Source organism: Corythoichthys intestinalis, chromosome 2 (assembly GCF_030265065.1).
Source record: "Corythoichthys intestinalis isolate RoL2023-P3 chromosome 2, ASM3026506v1, whole genome shotgun sequence".
Classification (NCBI taxonomy): domain Eukaryota; kingdom Metazoa; phylum Chordata; class Actinopteri; order Syngnathiformes; family Syngnathidae; genus Corythoichthys; species Corythoichthys intestinalis.
Genome location: NC_080396.1, coordinates 32,559,729 through 32,581,761, shown reverse-complemented (window position 1 = coordinate 32,581,761; position 22,033 = coordinate 32,559,729). Strand labels below are relative to the sequence as shown.

The window sequence follows — 22,033 nt, the reverse complement described above, 5'->3', positions numbered from 1 at the left end:
TTGGGTTGAAACACAGGTTCTCTTGTTTGGAGGAAAAGGAATACTGAACTGCACCATACCCACTGTGAAACATGGGGGTGGAAACATCATGCTTTGGGGCTGTTTTTCTGCAAAGGGACCAGGACGACTGATCTGTGTAAAGGAAAGAATGAATAGGGCCATGTATCGAGAGATTTTGAGTGAAAATCTCCTTCCATCAGCAAGGGCATTGAAGATGAGACGTGGCTGGGTCTTTCAGCATGGCAATGATCCCAAACACACAGCCAGGGCAACAAAGGAGTGGCTTCGTAAGAAGCATTTCAAGGTGCTGGAGTGGCCTAACCAGTCTCCAGGTCTCAACCCCATAGAAAATCTGCGGCGGGAGTTGAAAGTCCGTGTTGCCCAACGACAGCCCCAAAACATCACTGGTCTAGAGGAGATCTGCATGGAGGAATGGGCCAAAATACCAGCAACAGTGTGTGAAAAGCTTGCGAGAGTTACACAAAACGTTTGGCCTCCGTTATTGCCAACAAAGGGTACATAACAAAGTACTGAGATGAACTTTTGGTATTGACCAAATACTTATTTTCCACTATGATTTGCAAATAAATTCTTTAAAATTCAAACAATGTGATTTTCTTTTTTTTTTCCACATTCTGTCTCCCATGGTTGAGGTTTACCTATGTTGACAATTACAGGCCTCTCTAATTCGGTGGGAGAACTTTCACAATTAGTGGTTGACTAAATACTTATTTACCCCACTGTATCTGTTCTATGTGTTGGATTTTATCAAGTAAAGTTCCTCCAAAAATGCGACTTATACTCCGGTGCGACTTATATGTTTTTTTCCCCTTCGTTGGGCATTTTATGGCTGGTGCGACTTATACTCAGGAGCGACTTATAGTCCGAATGATACGTTATGTGGACGGCAGGTCTTTTTTTATGACCGAAAATAGTCAGCTGCCCTATACAGGGCTAAAGCTTCTCTAGAATTTCCCTTACTCCAGTTGGATTACTGGATCTTGGGTGACCTTTAGTATGAGTTAATGAAATGCGCTGCCCACACAAACTAATGACGTGTACTGTACAGTAAGTTATTTTTTCTGTGAAGGACCAAAAGCTTTCCTAGTTCACACCAAAAGATGGTCTCCAGACTCTCTTGAGGGTAAACACTCAGACGAGCTGCTGCCGTGCTCTTCCTGGGCTTCGTGGAAACTGCATTCACTGGCGATTAACGTCTCAGGATCGTCTAAACAGGAGAACAAGTTCAAAGCAAATTGACTAGGTGCACAAATATAGCGACCGTTGACAGTCTAAAACGCCGGTAATTAGACAGAGAGAAAGTCTAAACTAATTAGTCTTTTAAGCATTAAAACGATTTACCTTTCAAGTTGCGAGGACATAAATATTCATTACTGTGTGCCGTTTTGCCACATTAAAACAAAAATGTGAATTTCCATGCATGCCCCGTTGGTGCTGCGGTACAATACGACTAAAAGTAGAAGCGGATTTTAATGTCACATTGCAACATTAACACTTTTAGGGACAGTGGTCACTACAGGGCAGTTATTCAAAATGTTGACACTTAAACCTTTTACCCTTTATAGGGAAAGGTTAACTATTGTAACTATTGTTGGTCATTTAAAGGGAACCTCAGACTTAAAGACTTGTAGGCTCTTATAAGCCACCACTGTTCTCTTTTACTAAAATGTTATTAGAGACACATATAATATTGCCATTTAATTAAAAATCTATAATATTTAGTACATGTCTTGACCTATGAAGGTCGCCATGTTTTAAGCGCACAAGGTGATGGCTGAGGGTGATGACATAGATTAGGGTTCACTTAATCCGGACCTCGGGGCCACTTTTCCTGTCGTGTTCTCCACGTCTCTCTCCCCTAACACACCTGAATCAAATGATTATGTCATCAGCAACCTCTCCAGAATCCTGATAATGATCCTGATTATTTTGATTCAGGTGTGTTGGAGCAGGGAGACATGGAAAACACGACAGGAAAAGTGGCACCGAGGTCCGGATTTAGTGAACCCCGACATAGATTGTCACTGTCAATCAAAAAAAGTTACTGCAATTCCTTTTACGCGACGAGACGTCCAACACATGCGCTCATCAGTTAAAAGCGGCGAGTACTTACTGTTTGTGTTTTTATTGACACGTTTCCCTCTCATACTTTTAAGCATTGTTTTCTTGTGGTAGCTTTAAAGCAGATTGTTGATCTGTTGACCACATGAGTCACGTAGCATATTTAAACCACCCTTATTTGATATTACTACGTTTTTGTATTTTCTTTAGGCATCTTTAGTATGTTCTGTCTGTATGCATCTAAACAAAACAAGCTGAAAGCGCACGGTAGTACTTTGTGTGTCAAATTCGCCTTTTGTCGGACGTTTTAGTAGAACACCGGTTTTGTAATACTTTAGTCTCGTCTCATCCAGTCTTTCCTGTTCATTTTGCTTCTGCTGCTCGTTTCGTGAAATATCGACAGTGCTGTCATGCTCATTAATGTTCCTCTCGGGTTCAAATTGAAAGGGTTAAACAGATGACATGTTTATGTCGCTAGAGTTATGGCAGCATAACCATGTGACGTCACCGCCCTGCGACAGCAACAACAATGGCGACCTACTAGTTAAACTAATTTTACAAATTGTATCAAAACAAAAACATCGAGAGGTTTTAATATCAAATTATTTTAACTCACAATAACGTTTACCCTTTAAGAACTATAAGTCTCTATCTGTGGATCCCTTTGAAAAAATAAATATAAAGAAATATTAAAGTTATAAAATTATGGTATTAAACAGTATTAGTAAAAAAAAAGAAAAGTAATATTATATTATGTGATACATATGGATGCAGTACTGCTAATGTAGCTAAATTAGAGGTTATGTACTTTACGGAGTGCTTCTCCGCCTCCATTAAAATAAACAATATTGAGAGCATCTCGTGAGGCTGTGTTTTAGAATCATTTTCACCAATAAGGAACACCTTCATCTTTGATCAAATTATAATCAATATATGGATTTGTACTAATACTTCGTCGTAGCTCCCAATTTATTTGTTCATTTTAACGGAGGCGGTTCAGAGCTATGTCAGTTATGTAGCAGCTAATATAACTAGATTACATCTAGTGCTGCATCCATACCAATAATTTAATATAAGGATTTTAATCTCGTAATATTATGACTTTGTCCTTGTAATAGTGTGACTTTAAATATCATACTATTTAGACTTTTGACTAATACTACAGCTTTAATCTTGTTAATATTACTTTTTGTCTTGTAATACTACGACTTTAATCTCATAATATTGTGGCTTTTTTCCTCATAATACTATGGCTTTAATCTCGTGATATTACAAAGTATGACTTTATTCTAGTATTACTACTTTTCCCCCGTAAAATCACAACTTTAATCTCTTAATATTACAACGCATGATTCTATTAATATTAATATAATATTACTTTATTCTCGTAGGCCTAATTTTTTTCCCTTTCTTTGTTTGGCCCTTATACTCCATCGTAACTTTAATACCACTGTCCAAATTAATGTTACAAAAACATTTCTTGAAAAAAAAATAAAATCCTAATTTGTAAATGAAAGAATTTAAAGTCTTTATTTTAAATTTGAAATTTATTATTTAAAACTCTTCACACATTTCTCTAGCTGTCAAATAACTGGCATTTTAGACCGGAAACACTTGTCAGCGATGGACATATTTGTGCAAACATGCTGTGCTATTGTACTGTATTTAGGATTTCGGAGGTGGAATTTAAGATCAGGTAGCACAGAATCACTTTGAGATTTGCTTCTACGGCGGAGCCGACATGATCATACCTGTTGCTGTTCTTATTATTGGTCTCTTGGTGATTTCTGCTTTTGCCTTCCTTTTTCGCTTTTCACTATACACGGCTATGATCAGAAAGATGATTAAAGCCACACTCAGGAAAACAGATAAGACTGGGGGCCAAGTGAACGCGGTGTGATCGGATTTGGATTCTGAAAGACATTATGTAGTTCCTGGGAAAGCGTAGAAGACAAATACTCGCATTCAACTGAAGGAGTGGAAAGAAATGACTTACCGGGTTGTTTGAGGCCACTGCTTGAAATGTTAACACACAGATTATCAGTGAAGGCATCGCCTTTGATCACAATTGTTTGATATGGATTGGGACACCTTGAAAAATACAATACATCCATATTGAACATTGAGTAAGTACTGCATTTACGGAATTGTATTGCTATCACACAAGAAAAACAACTAGTTCAGAATCATGTTGTATCATAATTTGGACATTTTAATGTGATCTATTTTACGCTTTAACATGTTTCATATTTAACGTTTGCTCTTATCACGTGAAATATCAAGTTAAAAAGGATGTAAATTTTCCTTGTTCGCGATGAATTCCGTGTTTTAACACAATCAGTCAAAACTTTCATAGTACAGTAACTGTCTGGTTAAAACAGGGGTCTGCAAGTCCGGTCCTCGAGAGCCGCTATCCAGCTTGTTTTCCATGTCACAATCAATTAAATGATTGGCTCATCGGGAAGCTCTGCAGGAACCTCATAACAGCCCTGATTATTTGATTCAGGTGTGTTCAAGGAGGGAGACATGGAAAACAAGCTGGATAGCAGCTCTTGAGGATCGAACTTGCAGACCGCTGGGTTAAAAAATTAAATTTACTACGTGATGACACACCCAATCACACTGTAATTTGATATACTGTATATTATGATAATATATGAACGTTATTATATTAAAAACATTTTAACAAATCACATTAAATCATTAAGCATGTGTTAAAGAATTTATACAGTCCAGGTTAAAATGTGATAAATTCTGCATGATTAATTTCACACTTTACATGATAAGTTCAATGTTTTAACGTTACACATTAAAACAGGTACCTAAACATATTATAACAAGATACTGATTTTTTTTTTTCTGGTGTGACAGCTTACTGTATACAGTACGTCTGTAAGGAACAAATGATATGAATGTGTATCTCACTTGGTACGCCAGGGTTTACACTTCTGATGAATTTGGTCATTGAAAGTTCCATTTGGACATGTTCTGCAATCACCTGGGAAGTGGGAAATTGTTGCCTTTCTGGATCATTATGTTCAAAATGTAAATGTTTTACAGGATGGCAGATCTAATCTTACGGTCTTCATCGGGTTCCTCGCCTTTGTTGCACTTTTTGATACAAAAGGAACACTGTGCGTCGCCGCACTTCAGCCCATCTTTGCACCCACACTGTGTGTCTCTCGTGGTTGTACATTTCTCCAGCTCAATCTGCGCACCTGCAAGGCCAAAGACATGGTTGAAAGCCCCAAAAGCCCATGAGCTCATGGCTGTGGAAAAAGGACCGACCTGTACACTGAGTGCACCTTTCACACTTGATGTCCTTGGCGTTCTTTGTATAGGTTCCTTCCCTGCACGGAGTGCAAAGCTGTTCTGGGTTGGGGCCACAATGAAAAACCACATGGTTGCCTGCAAACACGACAACAGAAAAGCCAAACCAAAAACTCATTTCATGCATGTTTTTCAAGAAGGCTGGCGTGGATTCATAGCATTTCAATTGGTTTCAGCGGCAAATGTTTTGAGATACAACCATAGTCACAATTAAACACATACCCATTGAATGTTTTGATTGGACTGATTAAGTAAGGATCTGATGTTGAACATATCCAAGATTTGACACAAAAAATATTCTTCAAGTTCCATTGAACAGCTCAGAACCACTTGGTTTTCATTTGATGTTGCATTGAAAAGATGAATGAAGTTCAATGAAAACCAACTACGAATACGTTACCAAAAAGCAGTTCCGTTTGTTTACCAGCAAAGAACTGCTTTTGGGCACCACTTCATGTTGAAGACAAATTTGTAGTTATTGTTTTTTTGAGAGCGCAACAACAATTCAGCAAAAACATAAATTCACAAACATTTTATGACATCACTTCGTTGAGAAATAGGCTTGACTTTTTGCCATTTGTGGTATATTTTAGATGTTTAGTCATACAGCTGAGTCATAGTTTCGTTATGCTGTGTAAAAGTGACGAGAGAGAGAGAGAGAGAGAGAGAGAGAGAGAGAGAGAGAGAGAGAGATTTTGGGTATGCTTGCAAGTACGAAGTGTATTACTCCATCTCTGATGTTTATGACGAACCAAGCAGTTTGAAAATATGTTGAAAATTGAGGGATAGCTATTTCAAAGTACTCGCTCAAAAGTACTCAAAGTCCCCATTGGTTAACAGCGCTCACCAGACATCTCGCTTGTTCTTTATATCTATGATCGTCAAAGACATCGTAAATGTAAAAGTCAAGGTACATTACAACATTAATATGTCTTCAAATAGTGATTGCAATCAGCAATGAGCAGTGTTGTCACTGAAAAAGTAATTTACTGATTACGCCTCAAAAAAGTAATCTAAAGTTACTAGGGCTGTCAAAATTATCGCGTTAACGGGTGGTAATTAATTTTTTTAATTAATCACATTAAAATATTTGACGCAATTAACACACTTGCCCCGCTCAAACAGATTCAAATGACAGAACAGTGTCATGTCCACTTGTTACTTGTGTTTTTTTTGTCTCCCTCTGCTGGTGCTTTGGTGCGACTGATTTTTTTTAAGCACCATGAGCATTGTGTAATTATTGACATCAACAATGGCGAGCTACTAATTTATTTTTTGATTGAAAATTTTACAAATTTTATTAAAACAAAAACATTAAGAGGGGTTTTAATATAAAATGTCCATAACTTGTACTGACATTTATCTTTTAAGAACTACAAGTCTTTCTATCCATGGATCGCTTTAACAGAATGTTAATGTTAATGCCATCTTGTTGATTTATTGTAATAATAAAAAAATACAATACTTATGTACAGTATGTTGAATGTATATATCCGTCTTGTCTTATCATTCCATTCCAACAATAATTTACAGAAAAATATGGCATATTTTATGGATGGTTTGAATTGCGATTAATTACGATTTATTAATTTTCATGCTGTGATTAACTCGATTAAAAATTTTAATCGTTTGACAGCCCTACTAGTTACTTTACTGATTACTCTATCATCGGAGTAACTAAGTTACTTTAAAAGTAATTTATTAGTTACCTTTTACCAATTTTTCTCCCTTTGCTGCCTCAACATATGAATGACAACAGAAAAAATGTCATCGCATGTACGGTAATTACATTTTTGACATAAGGCTTAATCTTCGAATTAGTGCGGGTTTAATTAGTTGATAGAGTACGGTATATTTCAACCGCCATTGATTCGCGTTAGCTTTGCCACTCCGGAGCCCTATGAGTTAGTGTGTCTAGCATTGGGGGAACAAATGCTACAGGCTGCTGCTACATAGATACATACATACATACAACATTGCTAATTAGCATGGCTAACAATTTACATCACATTCACAATAGGAACAGCACTCATTTTTTTGGCCCCCCAAAAATGGGTAGGCTACCGCTACCATTGTGCTCCTAAGTAAATACTATCACATCTGTTAATTTTTTTGTCTTCCCCGTTTTGAACAGTGAATAAAATGATTTTCGACAAAAAAAAGTGTTGTTTCCCCCACCGAAATAAAGTAACTTTTACTTTGAGTAAATATAAATTAACTGATTTTTCCTTTTATATTAAATAGATTATTACAAAAGTACTTTTACATCAGTAAAATTTTACCAGTACAGTATAACCGGGGGTGCACATATTTTTTTTGCCCAGGTTCTCAGAGGAGGACCTGGAGATGTGACTTGGTCCTCATTGAGCTTGAGAGCCGACCCGCCTGATGCGATAAAATTATGACAAGCTTTAGTTAGAGCCAAATACCTTTTATTAATTATATTAACAATTAATGCCTGATTAACATCAACTGGCACAACAAAATTGCCATTACTTTGAAGTGAAATGTAAAGAAATAAACATAAAAGCAGTACTAATTCAAAATAAAGGGCATTATGCGGCTCCCACATTAACTCCAAGCCTTTGTAAAAGTGGGATGTCCTCCTCCTCATAAGAGCTCATTGAACGTGCATGTTTAGCTTTGTGAAATGCGAGCAAAAACACGTTTGTCAGTGCATGGCGCTGCTCTTCATTAACTTTATTCCGCCACTTGTCCATAGGGCGAGTGGGGTGCTGCCTGACATCGATAGTTTGCTTAATTGCCACATGCGCTGTTTTTTTCGTGCATTTCAAAGTTTGGATGGCTGAAATTCTTGGACCCAACATAAAATGCGCTGCCGTTATCAGCGATTCTCACGGCAAATGTTGTACCACATATCCGTGCGAGCATCATTTGCTTCTAGCTATGGTACCTCCTGCAGCCACTTTTCAGCAAAAGTCCTTTTTTCGGTAGCTCCGGTGACGTCTCTGTCGTCTGTCTGTCCTTTGACGGGGTGGGGGAACACGGAAATAATTACTCAGTGGGGCCTGCCTCCGACACTTTGAGAAGTGATTATCTCGTGTCCGCCGCAAATACAGTGGTCAGCCATCGGTACGCAAAAGCGTATGGAAACCGTTGAGGGCCAGCGCGTTTGTATACGTCCAGTACGCATGCGCGCATGCGGACCAGTTATGTGCACCCCTGAGTATAACACTACTTTCACTTGAGCAGATTTTTTACATCAGTACCTTTACCTGATCAAAATTTCATTATACTGTAGTACTTATATTGTACTTTTACTAGAATAGATGTTTTTGGAACTTTTTCCTCACTAATTTTTTTTTTTTTTTTCAGGTAATCGGCCAAAAATAAAATAAATAAATAAAACCCCTAATGGTTCCTAAATGAGTTGATAGGTTAATCAAACACATTGTGCTTTATAAATTTTGAAATAGCCTACATGGAAGCAGGCTATAAATGTTGATGTTTCAGCTAATCTGCCAAAATTTAAAAATAAAATAAAATAAATGAAAACCCTAATGGTTTCTAAATGAGTTGATAGGTTAATCAAACACGTTGTGCTTTATAAATTTTGAAATAGCCTACATGGAAGCAGGCTATAAATGTTGATGTTTCAGCTAATCTGCCAAAATAAAAAAATAAATACATAAAAACCTTAATGATTCCTGATTTATTAATTGTATTTTGCTTTTATTCTGTCATTTTGCTTCTTGCTGGTATGGGTATGTCTTCCTTTTCTCAGTGGGACCAAGATGTAACAAATAAAGGCTACACAAATAATAAAGTTAAATCCAAAATGAAATCTTGAAAATTAGAAATAATTAAAAAATAATAATAATAAATAAAAAAAAAAAGACATTCCTTGAAAGAAGTAATGAGTGTTTAGCTTGAAGGATCCTGCCTGATACACTTCTATCATATATTCTAACTCACCTGGATGGCATTCTTCACAGCAAACGTTTTGTTTTTGCTCACTTGGTTTCCATCTCTTGCAGCCTCTGTCCCTCTGCAGCATGCTGCTTAGAGCGCCCTTGGCCAGCAGTAGAACGAGGATGGTGCTCACCAACATGGTCATTGGTAGCACTGAAGATCACACTACCAAAAGATGGGCAGTCGAGCGTGTGGTGGGAAATATCGCGTGTGGACCCCTCAGTCTCATTTGTGTGAGTAGCAGTGAGTCAGCTGCAGCATAACATGTTATTCATGCTCTTCTGTTTTTTCCCCGTTCAATAGAGGCGGGACTTCAAACTGATGAAACGGTCTAGCCCAATTATTTAGCTGTAGAACCTTCACATATTTTGCAGTACTGTAGTATCTTGTGAATTGCAGTAATTCACGTTTTTCAGTGGTGAGACCCCAAAGGGGAGAACTTTTTCTAATGACCTTAACACCATGCACTAATAGTTACAATTTCTGCCATGTTAAATGATAAACCATACGATAAATGCCATGTAAATTCATATTTTTAAATTTAAAGCAACACTAGGTAACTTTTCAACCTTTACAAAATATTTTCATACCATTTGTGATAATATGTTGACAATTTTTTAATATATTTGAATGACACCTCTTTTATATCTTGAGGGGGTCTGTATCGCTTTCACTGCGACTAATTAACTTTGAGGAGGGTGGCGGGAACCCTGCCACACAAGGAAAAAAAACTACAAACGTGCCGACTGCCTTATGGGATACGTCACCTCCCCCTTTCCCCATTCATTATAAAGATGGAAGTCGATGTGAACGCTTTCGTGTGAATGCTGCAAAGATGTCAGAGCAACAAAAGAGACAAGTTTTGTCTAAGGAGGGAGGAAAAAGGGAAGCCACCAGGATATACAGAATAAACATTGGCCTGGCTTTTACTCGCTGGCGTGACACCCCCCCCCCACCCCCCCACCCCCGCCCCGAACTCGTCAGCGATGACAAGTTCAGGTGGGGTGGGGGGTTAGCCACACTAAGCCACATGGTTGCTAATCGTCATTTGCTATTGTTTAGCCAAATCTGGATTTATTATCCCCATTACTATTCATCCTACACACAACCGCTGGAAACAGAAATGTTGTTTAATCCATCTGCAGGCGACCGGGAGATTGATTTTTGATTGATTGATGATTTTACGAGACTGTGCAGGTGTGCGTTGGTCCTCATGGGAAACGCAGTCTTCCTTAAGACAAAACACTACCGCTTTTGTCCACTGGCGTCGCTAAAATCGACCAAAACTGAAAAGTTACCAATTGTTTCGTTAAGTATTTTTAATTTAACCACACTGATCAGGATCCCTCGAGATTCAACTTTCTTTTTAATGTACAGAAGTACTATGATTGTAACTTTATTTGTATTTTAATTCATATTCACCATTGAAATTAATGAAAATGTTTTTGTAATTACTAAATTGACTAAGGTGAGGGGGGTTCTTTCATCTTCCACCAGAGAAAACTTTTTTTCTTTAGTAATGAGTAGTAAAACCTAAGTAAATTCTACAAAATGCAAGTTTCTCCCAGAAATCTATCAGCGACAAGTCAAAAACAGGGATTACCTTTCATATTGAATATGGTAAAAGGCTGCCATCTGCAGACAGTTGTGTGTCAGAAAATAGTTTCCAAGCTTGAAATTCAAAGGGAAGCAGCATTTGAACCCCCCCCCCCCCCCACCACCACCACCTATACCCATTGGAAAACTTCAGAATGAATACAGTACAATTTCTCTATCTCAAGGAACTCCTGTTCATAACCCTGGAGTCTCTTAAATACAGAAGAACTAGTGCTCTAAAAAAAAGCCTCCGTTTTTTTTCATGTTGTAATGAAAAAAAAAAAAAAAAGAATTAAATTCCAAGGTTGTATGCTTTACCCTTGGAATTAAATTCATTTCAATAAAACTGATGACTTTTAAAAACCAAACAAACATATATAATGACTGAAATTCAGAATGAAGATGAGATCAAATTTTGGAGAACTAGGTGAAAGTATTAAGAGAATTAAAGGTCAAATGTCGGCTTTTTATTAAATGAAGGAAGGAAGTTTTATATCTAGTTTTTGTTCCATTGTTCCAATTCATTGTGCTTGGTGGAGTTTTTGTGGCGTGTGTCACTTTATTATGAATTAAAATCCCAATGACTCAACTGCTTCCCGCTCTATGTTGGAATTGAAGTCATTCAGTCTTTGTCAGCCTTAAAATTCCACTTGGTAAATTCCTGTTCAAACCTGCCCAGATTACCCTGCCAGCAAGTTCAAATAAGTAACCAGATAGCTAAATATCCACTTCCCAGTCACAACACTGGATGAAATTCAATTCATTACGATTTAGTTTACTGGGTGTGTGCAAAAGTATCATAGTAATTTAAGGGAAAAGTGGGATCAAGTTGGTGAAACTGTGACTCACAGGTTCCTCATCACACAACTACTGAAGTTAATCAGCGATTCCCAAAATATAATACGAGTACCAGGCCAAGAAATCATTCAATTATGAACTGTGCATAATATTAAATGTTCTTTCCAATCCAATGCAGTACATTTGTTACAATAAGCACTAACTTTAAAGTACATTTGCCATTTATTTTAGTTTTTTCCCATTTATTGAGATACAATTTTCAATTTTACGTGGCATACATTTTGAAGTGGGAACATTCTAATCATTTTATTTATGCGTTTCAGTAATTCCAAGAGTATTTAAATACTTTTAAGGGAATACTACTGTGGCTTCATAAGTAGTTGTCTTACTTTTAAGACGTATCAGTCCTAGATATAATGAACATCTAAGAGTACAATATTTCATTTTAGGAAGTATTTCAGTTAAATTAAGTGCATTTTAGGAAGTATCTATTAATATCTAGGAGTACTTTTTGAAAGTAGTTTAGTAGATTCTATTTTACAAGTCATTTTAGGGAGCATATGAGTATATCGAACAGTATTGGTATTCCTTTCAGCAAGTATTCCTGAGGATTCAAGAGTGATTGTGCTTTAAAATAGACAAATTCATTAAGCAGAGGTTAGGTCACATTAGGTTTGGTACGCAACTGTACTGGTCCTTCTCAAAAAATTAGCATATTGTGATGAAGGTCATTATTTTCTGCAATGTACTGATAAACATTAGACTTTCATATATTTTAGATTCATTACACACAACTGAAGTAGTTCAAACCTTTCATTGTTTAATATTGATGATCAGTGTTGTTAATCTTACTTTGAAAAAGTAATTAATTATAGTTACAAATTACTTCTCCCAAAAAGTAATTGCATTAGTAACTCAGTTACCTGAATGTAAGAGTAATTAGTTACTTGGCAAAGTAACTGGTGATAATTTTCATGTTTTGTTTTTTTTCCCTCAAAAACAAACAAACAAATAAAAACACTTAGGTCACACTATGTGACGTGTAAAAGGTTTTTGGGACAATTGGCCATAGCCCCTAATTTACCCTTTACCCTGAATCAACCGTTAAAAGTTGTTAAGATTGCTCCCATTATTGCATTAGTTCCTTTCTGTCTACTTTTGACATGTGGACGTTTTAAAACTGTTTCATCATTTAAAGATAGATTCAAGTCAAGATTTTGCTGATTTAGGAGTATTTTAGATAAAAAGTTACTTAGGTTTGCTAGGAAGGTTCTCTACAACAGAGCCTTCCTAAGAAGTCTACTGCTTTAAAATGGCGGCTGTTTACTAACGCATCTAGTTCCTATACTGTACATGTTGATCACGCCCCCGTGTCTGTCATTTCGCATCTAGTTCTATATACTGGACTGTCTCAGGAAATTAGAATACACAATATTCTAATTTTTTGAGACAGTCCTGTGTATATATACAGGACTGTCTCAGGAAATTAGAATACACAATATTCTAATTTCCTGACTGTCTCAGGAAATTAGAATAATTTCCTGAGACAGTCCTGTATATATACACAGGACTGTCTCAAAAAATTAGAATATTGTGTATTCTAATTTTCTGAGACAGTCCAGTATATTAGCAGCGCAACGGTTCGCGGTTCAAAGCCGAACCATACGGTTCGCCCTGTACGGTTCAACACGCCTTTGTGAACTGCGCCTTTTCGGTTTTGCAATTAATTTATTCCGAGCGCCTGTGGAATAAATTGGTCGAGCTCTGTGTGCCTGTGTGTGACGTGAAGCACAGCTGTGGAGACATCCCCACCCCGTGAAATGTCCAATCGCTGTCAAGCACCTCTGTAATAGGAGCCGAGTAATGCCCTCTCTCGTTTACGAGCCACGTGAAAATGAAACAAGAAAGAAAACACAAAAAGCTATGGCGAGCGGAGAAGTGGAGAGACCGAATTTTGAGGAAGCCCCGGCTTCTTTCAAATCTGCTGTGTGGCAACATTCCGGTTTCCCCGTGAACTACAATGCAGAGGGAGAGAAGACAAGAAAATAACCCGCGCAGTGGGGATGTGCATTGCAAAAGACATGCAGCCATATTCCGTGGTTGAAAATGCGGGCTTCGTTAATTTAATTGCAACGCTTAACCTGCGTTACATTGTTCCCTCGCGGACATATTCTCCAATAATGTGTAACCGTGTCGGGCAAGGCAGGCCCCTTGGTTTCCACCTTGTTACTAATGTAATCCCCGACATTTATGAAATGGCACGCAAAGCCATCGAAGACTATTTCACTAAAGCACATAGTTTCGCCTTGACCACTGATAGTTGGACGTCCCGCATTGGCACATGAAAAGTGCAGTCCTGCATGAAAGCCATACCAGCGCCAAATTAGCTGAGGAATTGTGCAGCGCAGTGGATGAGTGGAAATTGAAGCGGCCGAATATAAGCATACCAGTCACCACAGATAACGCATCCAACATTGTCAACGCGGTGAATGAAGCTGAGGGACCAGGGCCACAGATTGACTGCTTCGGCCACACTGTTAATCTGGCAGCCAAAAGAGCACTGTCAAACAACCCTGCCGTGTCCCGCCTCCTGGGGAAAGTGAGGAGAGTGCCATTGGCAGCCATCCCAAAATGTTTCATTCAATCAAATCATGCATTATATTTAAAATTATTGATATACCGTATTTTCCGCACTATAAGGCGCATCGGAGTACAAGGCGCACCTTCAATGAATGGCCTAGTTTAAAACTGTTTTCATTTATAGGACAAACCCCTATTATAAGACACAGTAGAAGTAGTTTTTGGGGTTGCATTATGCATCCACTAGTTGAAGCTGCGTTAAAAGGAATAAAAATATTGATACATATGTAAGGCGCATTGGATTATAAGGGGCACTATTGGCTTTTGAGAAAATTGAAGACTTTTCGGTGCATCTTATAGTGTGGAAAATACGGTACTTTTATTTTACTGCCCACAGCAAAATATGTGTGGGCATCACCAATACAGCATTTGGAGGTCAAATGGGGGCTGCAATTGGTCCCTGGGCCCTAAATTTTGAAACCCCTGTCTTATATGAATGAAATAAAATCTGTAAAAAAATAAAATAAAATAAAAAAACATATTTCACGCTTATACTACTGTGTGTGTATTTCAGTAGTCAGTCACTACACTAGCCAAAGAGCTAAAACGCATTTTAACAGTTGAAAATATTTACATTTTAAGTGTTTATTTCATTTTCTTAAAAGCAAAATAAAAGGCAGTCTTTTGGAAAGGCAGACTTTTTTTTTTTTTTTAAATGCAAAACCGAAACCGAACCGTGATCCCAAAACCGAGGTTCAAACCGAACCATGGGCTAACCGAACCATTGCACCCCTAATATATATGTGATATCTACCATATCTACCATATCATGTGGGCGTAGTTTGTAGGCTATCGGCTATAGTCAGGTATTATTGGAGCCACCTAGCATCGCGTTTGCTCGGCCTCACAACTTTTTTGCCTCCTCCCCACTCCTGCTCTGCTCTGTCATCTCGGCGAGTCCGCCTCTCTCAGACTTTTATTGCGTCATTCAACCAATATAGCAACGCATAGTAACGCATGCCATCCTCATCAACGGTAACGGCGTTGCCAAGATGAGAAAATTAATTAGATTACTCACTACTGAAAAAAAAATAACGCTGTTAGTAACGCCGTTATTAACAATACTGTTGATGATTTTGGCAAAAAGTCAAGAAAACCCAAAAATCCCTATCTCCAAAAAATAGCATATTTCATGGCATGGCATGGAGGCAATCAGCCTGTGGCACAGCTGAGGTGTTATGGAGGCCCAGGATGCTTCGTAGGCGGCCTTAAGCTCATCCACAGTGTTGGGTATGGTGCCTCTCAACTTCCTCTTCACAAAATCTCACAGATTCTCTATGGGGTTCAGGTCAGGAGAGTTGGCAGGCCAATTGAGCACAGTAATGCCATGGTCAGTAAACCATTTACCAGTGGTTTTGGCACTGTGAGCAGGTGCCAGGTCGTGCTGAAAAATGAAATCTTCATCTTCATGAAGCTTTTCAACAGATGGAAGCATGAAGTGCTCCAAAATCTCCTGATAGCCAGCTGCATTGACCCTGCTCTTGATAAAACACAGTAGACCAACACCAGCAGCTGACAAGGCACCCCAGACCATCACTGACTGTGGGTACTTGACACTGGACTTCAGGCATTTTGGCATTTCCTTCTCCCCAGTCTTCCTCCAAACTCTGGCACCTTGATTTCCGAATGGCACGCAAAATTTGCTTTCATCTGAAAAAAGTACTTTGGACCACTAAGCAATAGTCCAGTGCTGCTTCTCTGTAGCCCAGGTCAGGCGCTTCTGCTGCTGTTTCAGGTTCAAAAGTGCCTTGACCTGGGGAATGCGTCACCTGTAGCCCATTTCCATCATACGCCTGTGCACGGTGGCTCTGGATTTTTCCACTCCAGACTCAATCCACTGTTTCTGCAGGTCCCCCAAGGTCTGGAATCGGCCCTTCTCCACAATCTTTCTCAGGGTGCGGTCACCTCTTCTGGTTGTGCAGAGTTTCCTGCTACACTTTTTCCTTCCTTCAGACTTTCCACTGAGGTGCCTTGATACAGCACTCTGGGAAGAGCCTATTCGCTCAGAAATTTCTTTCTGTGTCTTAGCCTCTTGCTTGAGGACAGCAGCCAGGTCGGCAGTCTTGCCCCTAAATCCGGTTTTGAGTAATGAACCAGGCTGGGAGTTTTTAAAAACCTCAGGAATCTTTCGCAGGGGTTTTGAGTTAATTCGTTGATTCAGATGTTTAGGTTAGTAGCGTCTTTAGAGTACCTTTTTCGTGATATGCCAATTTTTTTTAGATTTTTTATTTTTCTTGACTTTTTTTTTTGCCAAAATCATCAATATTAAAACAATAAAAGGCTTGAACTACTTCAGTTGTGTGTAATGAATTTAAAATATATGAAAGTCTAATGTTTATCAGTTCATTACAGAAAATAATGAACTTTATCACAATATGCAAATTTTTTGAGAAGGACTAGTATTTTCACGTTGGTCACTACGATGGCTTTCTCAATTTGTTTATTTTGAGGTCGTACGCGGTTCAGAAGGTGAATCTGAATATGAAATGACATGACTCACTTGTGCCAAATAGCATACCAACAGGTGTCTGAAAAGTATAATTTCCGCACATAATGTCACACACATTTGGCTGCGTGCGCGTTGGGCTAATAATAAGTGTCTTGCAGTGTTCGAACCAATCAAAGAAGCCGACTTTCTGTTTGACGCAACTGCAGTCTGACGATTGACTGGAAATTTGGGTGATGTTGAGGGCAGCCTTATCTCAATTGGCCCACGTTCATGTAACACCTCCCACACAGGAACGGCAACATTCTGTGAGGTTATCTACAAAAGCAGAGATAGCATCGCCGAGTTTGTATTTGCATGTGGCTTACAAGTGCGAAGCTTAAAGCGACAGCAAGCAGTGAGATCCTCAGGGGTCTGCTGAGCTCACTTCCTTCCTGTGTGGGTAATGCGACACATGTAAGCTTATTCTTTTCATTTATCAGAAAAGGGGGGCTCAAATGGTATGAAACGACCTGATGAAATCTGCCCACTTGGAAAGTACACACAAGTTGGCCTCTGAAGTCCCACGCAGGCACCTCAATCTTCAAATAAACGTAAGCCTCATCTCAAGTTGCTGCCATTTCAACATTGAACCCCTTGATGTATTGTTGCATCTCCGCTACTTTCCTGAGCGAGCACCGTTTGCGCTTGATGTGGAGTGATAGATTCAGTCAGACCTTTCAACATAGAGATTTTTAATCATATATAATAAATTTCTATGTACAATTAACTTTTCTTTTGTAAAGAAAGACAATTCAAGAGAAAACTGATTGCAAACAGTGTTTCATACCAACGTGAGGAGAGACTACTAGAAAAAGTGCTCATTAAACTTTTCTATTCTGGGGGAAAGAGGTCTGGATAATTGGGAAGTCATCTCGTTGTCAACTGATCGAACATAAGGGGTTTTGGCTTCGTCTAGTGATTTTTTCATAAAGTAGGGTTGGATGTGACAAAAATATCATAGCTACGCTAATGCAGTCAACCATAAATATGGCACATGTTGATTCCTAATGCAGGCTGTGAGTCAATAAGACGGGAAGTGCTGCCAAAAATAAATAAATAAAGAGCCCATTTGATCAGTTTAAATCTAAAGACTAATTGCCATTTTAAAAGTGCTGTCACTGAAAAGATTCGTTTCCATTTTCCCTCCAAAGTGTTTGCATTTGATCTCTGCTTGACAGCCTTCTGATTGGAAACATCAGTTTCCAAATTACTTTGCCAGGAGGAAAAAAATGATTAGAATGCTCCTCCTTGTCCACTGTCTGCAATCTCACTGAAAACCAAATTAACGGTCAACTTTCTTGACGCTGACAACGATACATTCGACGAAGCACGGCAACGACTGTAGAGACTGGCCGCTGATTGACAGACGGCCAATATATGATTGTCAGTCAGTCAAAATGGACAAACGTTTGGCACCACCAATGCAACGCAACCACATAAATAACAACACAAACATACTCCAGTGTACGGATTGTTCCTTTTGGACATTGGCCCATATAAAGATCATACTTGAAACCAAACGCACTTGAAAGTCATGCATTGTCTCGCCTCCTTCAAATTAAGATGAAGAAACCCTCTGACCGCAGTTTAGATAAAAACAAAAAAAACTGTGGTACTGCTACAGAATAGGACAACCAGTCAAAATTTGGCAGCCAACGTGTACCAGTATGACTCACTTGAGTCCAGTTAGTGCGAGATGTTGACGGTCTGGGGATTGATATCCAGGCCCAGCCAGTTAATGTTCTTGCGGAGGAGAATATCTGAGACAGAGCAGATAAACACCTTAGATGGCTGCTTGAGAGATTAGAATCACCACATTGAACATCACTTCACAAACTGTACACTTCACATCCAATCTGCAGCCACAGAATTGCCCGTCAGGAGAAAGCCGGAAGCAGTGGTAGGCCAAAGGCACTCTTCCGTCACATTATGTCAACAAAAAACTCGCAGGGATTGCCCATAGCGTGCTGGAAGGATTGGCGGCTGGCGGTGAGCTCGGGGGGGAAAGCGGCCAATTCTCTCCCGGGTGGCGCTCCTGGTGGTGTGCCACTGCTGACCGAAGCCTTGGGAGCCAAGCGGGCCAGACAGTAAGGTGGAGGAAGGCCGGGGGGCCCGTAAGATGACGCGTGGCTTCGCTCGCTGCGGGCGCACGAGCCTGGCCCGTGCTGGGAGAAGGGCGCTTGGCTGTAGTTGAAGGGGGCCTGGTGGCTCCTGTGTGACTGGCTGTGACTCGATCGGGCGTGGCTGCGATGACTCATCTGACTGGCGCACCTATCGATGCGCTTACCCCCGCGCATGCCTGCCTCCGACTCGCTGCATGTCGACTTGTGGGTCTTCTCCTGCGGGGAGGAACGTCTCCCCTTGCCTGCACTGGGGTTGGATCCACTGCTACGGCTTCCTGTTAAAAAGATAAGTGTATATTTAGCAGATTAAATTCATCAGAAGAACAGCCTGGGCACACAGAACAACTGTGATTCCCGATACATCTTGCATTACTAATATACGTCATTGTAATACAATTAACATAATTCCAACCATGAACTGGAGTTTATCCCAGCTGGCTAAACATTTAGCAAACGGACATCAATGAAGTTAGGGATTTAATCAAATATATATGTCTTTTAAAGGTTTAAAATTTGTGAGGCATTCATACTGAGATATTTATATTGCACAAAAGCGCAAATTCCATTTTATTTTTGCTACATTGTACTGTAAGACCACAGTAACTTGTATGAGCGTCGATGACAACATTTGCGGTTTATTCCATTTTAAGTGAAGGCAATGAAATCTGATTCCCAAATTTGACGCTATAAAAATGTTATGAAACCTCTCAATCGGATCTCTAACTAAAAACATTGAGAACACAAAATGACGCAAGTTGTACTTTTCAAAAAATGTAGTTGTACAATTTAAAAGCACACTTATCTATTTAAAATAATTTATTAGCCACCAAATCACAATCCCGAAATGTTGAAAAAAGTAAATTCTACTACAGGATCCATTCAATGTCGATAAATATTTAGAATAGATAACATATCCCAGCGCATTTAACAGAGGCATACCACACAGCGGCCTTAATCTTGCATAAACATTGTACAACTCCCCTTTAACAATGAGCCCAACAGTACTGGGTAGAAATGGTACAACACAACGGTATCACTGGCCTCACGCTGTAACTCCCAGCAAAAAAAAAAAAAAAAAAAACATGCCCAAAGGAGCGGGAGGAGCTGTCGAACGGGTGGCCGGGGTGACATACGATACAAAAGACAACACGAGATGAGTGCAGGGCAAACTTTAATAACCCTGTAAAGTGAAATCGTAGACTCTTTGTTTAAAAACACAAAACATCATAAAACACTACTGCACCTTATGACCATAACAGAGCCTCTTCAATGTTTCACAGTCGGGACAGCACACTTTTCTGTGACTACTGTGACGTCCAACAGAAGTGTACAAAATTTGAGCAACACTAGAATTTGCTATACTGCATTTTGACAGCAACGCTTGGTTTCACACATTCAACTTTGGCATTTTTCACAATTTTTGAACCCTTTTTTATTACATACCGGACTTTTGAATCACTTATTGGCAAGGTTTTTCACAACACTTCTTTTTAGTGTCGACATAAGAAGGCAATTATTTTCACTTTACAGGGACTTAATGCTACGGCGGGCAGACAGAGTGACGAGTGCCAGAGCAAATGAACGAGAGAAAAAGATGGAGAGGGATGAAGTGGTGGAGATTTGAGGGCTATTGCAGGCTTACCGGTTCCCCCAGTGTCCTGGGACTACCTCCTCCTTCAGTCTAACGTTTGCCCAGCAGAAACAGAGGGAACAACACAATTACATACACCTTCCCTATGACCGAATGTAGTGTACATGCACTCCGACACAATTATTGGGGAACGGCGCCATGTGGTGAAAATAAAAAAATCTAATAAAAAACAATGAATGTTGTGAAGATAAGCCTTTTAACTCATTCTCTACAAAGGACATATAAAATGTTGTTTATGATATTCAACTGCTCATAACTAAAGAATGAAAAAAATTGGAAACAAACGTTTTTGTATATGAAATGGGAATCTCATCTTTTTGTAAATTGTGTGTTCATGTAGTCATAGAAAAAAATATTTTGTAGCACTTGAAAGATGTGGATGTCTTGTGACATGATGTTTAGTAGTAAATGAGTTAAAAAAAATTCACATACGTGACAAATGCTTGGGTGGAAAAGAAATTAAAAGATATTCTAAACAAAAAGCAAGACGGCTGATGTTTCATGGCTATATCTAGAGCTTGTCACACGTGAAGCCTTCATAGACAACATGAATAATGAATATACAGGTGGCCCTCGGGTTACGAAGGACCCGACTTTACAATCACTGAGTCTCGTCGTTTATTTATTTATCTAATTTTGACTTCTGTTTTGTGATGCATGCTTTTATTTTGGTGCATGAAGCGTAAAACAGGACGCGAGCGTATGTAGACGCTCCCACCCCACACACACACACACACACACACACACACCTACACACACACACAGACAGAGAAGCCAGAGTGACAGAGGTGACAGCCTGCGTGCACATTTATTGCTTCTGAAGCATCCGGAGGCGACGGCTGTATATAACCCCTTTTGTACTCTTTACTGTGCGTTTACAATGGTGGTTGAATACTTGGGGCAAATTTATATGATTGTTTTCGATGACGTGCAGACGCTTATACATGAAATGTGATACATGCTAATCGTTTGTTATGGTGGTATCAGCAGCTAATTGTAAACGCAAATCTGAATTGCTGTTATTGAAGATTAGAACTGATTTGATATCATTTTAATTTAGTTTCTTTCTGCAAGTGTTGATGTCATGAGCAGCTGAATAGTCAGCAAACCACGCAGATGTTTGACAGTCATTTCAGAGCTTAGCTTGCTGTCTAGTTGGACTTAGCTCCAACTTCTTGGCGAGGACAGTACAATTAGCTATAAATAACTATAAATACTGTTTTTGGATAGTTTTTTTTTTAAATTTAGATGGTGTCTTGAGGTATTTAAAGGGTTAATTCCGACTTACGCAGAAATCAGGGTTACATCGACAGCGCAGGAACGGAACTCGTTCATAAACCGGGGACTACCTGTAATGACAATGCTTTCCTTGTTTCCTAATATGCCATAATA

The 22,033-nt window shown here is 39.1% G+C and overlaps 2 protein-coding genes and 1 long non-coding RNA gene across 4 annotated transcripts in view; 1 reads left to right on the top strand and 2 right to left on the bottom strand.

Annotated features, from left to right (window-relative positions):
* Positions 1–648: 648 nt before the first annotated feature.
* Positions 649–9,605, bottom strand: tnfrsf9a (tumor necrosis factor receptor superfamily, member 9a). Of its 2 annotated transcripts, none has more exons than XM_057818619.1 (7): positions 9,349–9,605; positions 5,371–5,490; positions 5,163–5,300; positions 5,008–5,080; positions 4,079–4,173; positions 3,834–3,908; positions 649–1,228 (listed from the first exon to the last, which is right to left on the bottom strand). In XM_057818619.1, exons 1-7 carry the CDS (start codon positions 9,488–9,490, stop codon positions 1,110–1,112), a joined length of 762 nt encoding a protein of 253 aa, XP_057674602.1. In that variant the 5' UTR covers positions 9,491–9,605; the 3' UTR covers positions 649–1,109. The 2 variants fall into 2 exon arrangements, with proteins under 2 accessions (XP_057674602.1, XP_057674594.1); XM_057818611.1 differs by having other exon boundaries at positions 653–1,228; positions 3,834–3,995; positions 9,349–9,602.
* Positions 3,823–21,951, top strand: LOC130905334 (uncharacterized). Its single transcript, XR_009061084.1, has 3 exons — positions 3,823–4,208; positions 9,411–9,578; positions 20,521–21,951. It is a non-coding gene; the product is annotated as an uncharacterized LOC130905334 (long non-coding RNA).
* LOC130905312 (segment polarity protein dishevelled homolog DVL-1) overlaps positions 17,540–22,033 on the bottom strand; it is a 50,942-nt gene continuing 46,448 nt past the window's right edge. The window contains exon 15 of the mRNA XM_057818600.1: positions 17,540–19,265. Within this exon, the coding sequence (XP_057674583.1) occupies positions 18,790–19,265 (476 nt within the window). The 3' untranslated portion in view covers positions 17,540–18,789. The remainder of the gene's footprint in view (positions 19,266–22,033) is intronic.

Excerpts from the sequence above, each read along its gene's own strand:
- tnfrsf9a (XM_057818611.1), bottom strand. The coding sequence starts at position 9,490 with ATGACCATGTTGGTGAGCACCATCCTCGTTCTACTGCTGGCCAAGGGC. Across the intron at positions 5,081-5,162 it reads CGAGGAACCCGATGAAGACC|GTGATTGCAGAACATGTCCA; the intron begins GTAAGATTAGAT and ends CCCACTTCCCAG. Across the intron at positions 4,174-5,007 it reads TGTAAACCCTGGCGTACCAA|GTGTCCCAATCCATATCAAA; the intron begins GTGAGATACACA and ends GTATTTTTCAAG.